The sequence below is a fragment of the Aplysia californica genome, unplaced genomic scaffold, assembly GCF_000002075.1.
Source record: "Aplysia californica isolate F4 #8 unplaced genomic scaffold, AplCal3.0 scaffold00193, whole genome shotgun sequence".
Classification (NCBI taxonomy): domain Eukaryota; kingdom Metazoa; phylum Mollusca; class Gastropoda; order Aplysiida; family Aplysiidae; genus Aplysia; species Aplysia californica.
The window spans coordinates 1,199,290-1,201,872 of record NW_004797463.1 but is presented as its reverse complement, the minus strand read 5'-3'; the positions used below and the strand labels follow the sequence as shown (position 1 = coordinate 1,201,872).

The 2,583-nt window shown below is 37.5% G+C and overlaps 1 protein-coding gene across 1 annotated transcript in view; it reads left to right on the top strand.

The window, feature by feature from the left end:
* The window catches only part of LOC101864523 (E3 ubiquitin-protein ligase RMND5A), a gene marked incomplete in the record, with an annotated part of 18,088 nt that extends 16,531 nt beyond the window's left edge, over positions 1-1,557 (top strand). The window contains 1 exon segment of the mRNA XM_013082777.2: positions 679-1,557. Coding sequence (XP_012938231.1) covers positions 679-742 — 64 coding nt within the window.
* Positions 1,558-2,583: the final 1,026 nt, after the last annotated feature.

The following is a 2,583-nucleotide window of genomic DNA, read 5'->3' as shown; positions in this document are numbered from 1 at the left end:
CCCCGCTTGTTAATTTTCAGTTTCCCCCTCCCCGGCTCCTTATTCCATACCCCGCGTTTATTATTTTCCAAGCTTGCCACGACCGACGATCATGTGAAGTGGGTGGTTGGCGGGTGTTCTGGTGTGGTTTGCTTCTTCTTTCCTATCAAACATCTATCGTCCTTATCTCCCCTTCTTCTCTTTTATGTTTGTTACTCTCTTGTAATGCCTCTAATCTTCTGGCGCTCATTTGACCTTATGCAGTTGCGAGCGCCGTAAAACCTCTACTAAAAAAAAAAGAAAGATCATGTGAAACATAGAGAATCTAGATATCTGAATGAAACTTCTTTTTTTTTTTAATGGCAAATTACCCTCAGTATAGGTACCAGTACCGGGTTGGGTACCTCTATTTTCTGTGGGTTTAAAAAACTTTTTGTACATTGGTTTATATTTTCTTAATGAAACTGGTTTGTACCTAAATGGGGAAAAAAGTCACAGTAACTTGCTAAAATCACAAAAATTTGATGATCTCTTGTTGTTTTATTCAGTGAAGGAGAAATAAAAGAGATTTGTTCCTACTAGTACAGGGGTATGAGGTTGAATGAGCCCAGGGGAGTGCTTAAAGTTCAATTTATTCATCATTTATCTATTTATGTTAAATGAATTCTGTAGTTTCTTTTTTTTTTTTTTGTTTTCCAGATTCAAGTGTCCGTACTGCCCAGTGGAGATGTCTGTGACAGACACCAGGCAGATTTACTTTTGACGTCTTCACAAGGAGCAACTAAGGGACCTCATTTTTCTCTCTGTTTTTTTTTTCTTTTTTTTTCCTCACAGATCTTATGAATTAGAATGTGCTGGATCGGAAAAGTAAAGTAAAGTATGAATTAGAATTGTTTTTTACTTTCTTTGAGCATTTATTGAGAACTATTTTGGGTGCTCTTTCATCGATTGTGTGGGCAAGATTTGAAATTGGAACGTAATATAAAAAGTAGAGCTAAGTTATTGCGAGAGGGATTCTTGATGAATTCTGGGCGTAGTCTAACCTTCAGTTTACCCGTCTACTTTCATCACAATAAATTTTCATCCCGAATATTTTCTGACCTTGTAAAACAGACCTGGTGTGATACAGTGCCATTAATTTAATATGATGCAAGAGCGTTCGACAGTAGTTAAGGAGTTTCATTAAATACAGTTCTTACGAGTAGAATGGGTACTAAAGTGGAAAGGAACGGCGTCTTCTGTAAGATTCACGATTTATTGCTCTGTTTGCTATGCGGAGGTTGTGTATTATGGAGGGATTTCACTCACTCACTGAGAGAGTCTGATACGAAGTGTGCAAAAAAAAAAATGAAAATTGTGTATTATTTATTCCTTCCGGAATTCACTTGTAAATAAGGAAACGTTGAGATGTAGTTTCAGGGTATATTTTTTCCCCATTCTCATTTTGCTCCCTTGTTTGATCATCAAACCCATATCGTCTTTGTGTTGTGAGTTTCCGATTTGATACTTGATGATGACTAAAAGCTTAAAAATCTGTCTCTTTTGAATTTAAAAAAAAAGTCTCTTTGAATTAAAAAAGAAAAAAGGAGCACTGTTCATGTTTTATGGTCCCTTTTGTCACCGAGTGACTTAATTGATTGAGAACTTTATTAGACATGAATCCCCAAACAATTCTTTTTCTGACTATTGGGAACTTAATTTTCTACTTTGTGTAAGTGAATGTGTATTGATGTATGTTGATGCATGAATTTGTGAGAATCTAAATGTAGTTCTGCTCGAATGGCTATGGCTTCTGTCGGTACGGTGTACCTTGAAGTGGGGGATGGATGCTTCGTTTCAGAGGTGCCGCTTTTATGGATAAATGGGGGAAAAAATCTTGATTTTTGTGATAAAATGTGATAAAAGTGATTCGTGTTTCTTGTCTTGCTTCTTGTGAGTACCGGTACTGTTGGTGCTTTGACTGCCGCTCGATTTTGTAAGTGAAGGGAAAGGAGATATGTTTTATACTTCATCTTTGTGTGTTCAACGTTTCTTTTTGTCATATCTGCCAGTAAAAAAAAATTGAAATTGCACATTGATTGAAATATTGTTGATAGGTAATGTTATAGAGTTTGAACTTTGATTTTTGGCGATTAACTCTTTATCTCCGGCAAGCCGCTCCCAGCGGCTCGTGGTCGGAACCACTGTGTCGGTGAGTCGCTGACAGCGGCTCGGGCACTTTCTTTTACGACGACTTTGACATCAAATTACTTTTTGGCCATTGCCGAAAACAGATCTCTTATACCGGAAGTTCATTCATTAGATGAAGAACTATCAAAATAGGTTTGCTAGTTTCAATGTAATGACCCATTTAATGACGTTTTTGACATTTTTAGATTTAGCACTAAGAAAGAGGCCCGGCGTAGTGGGCTTACCCCCCTCGGAGATAAAGAGTTTAGGAAGTGTTTGTCGACGAAGGCTTGTGACTGTCTTGTTATGATGCAGAGACCTGAGAGACAGCACCTCTACTTCAACTTTCCCTGACAGCAGAATCTCCTAACAGCAGACGCTGTATGAATGTATTGGGGAGATTTATATGATTAATAGTATAATTATTAGTCTCCT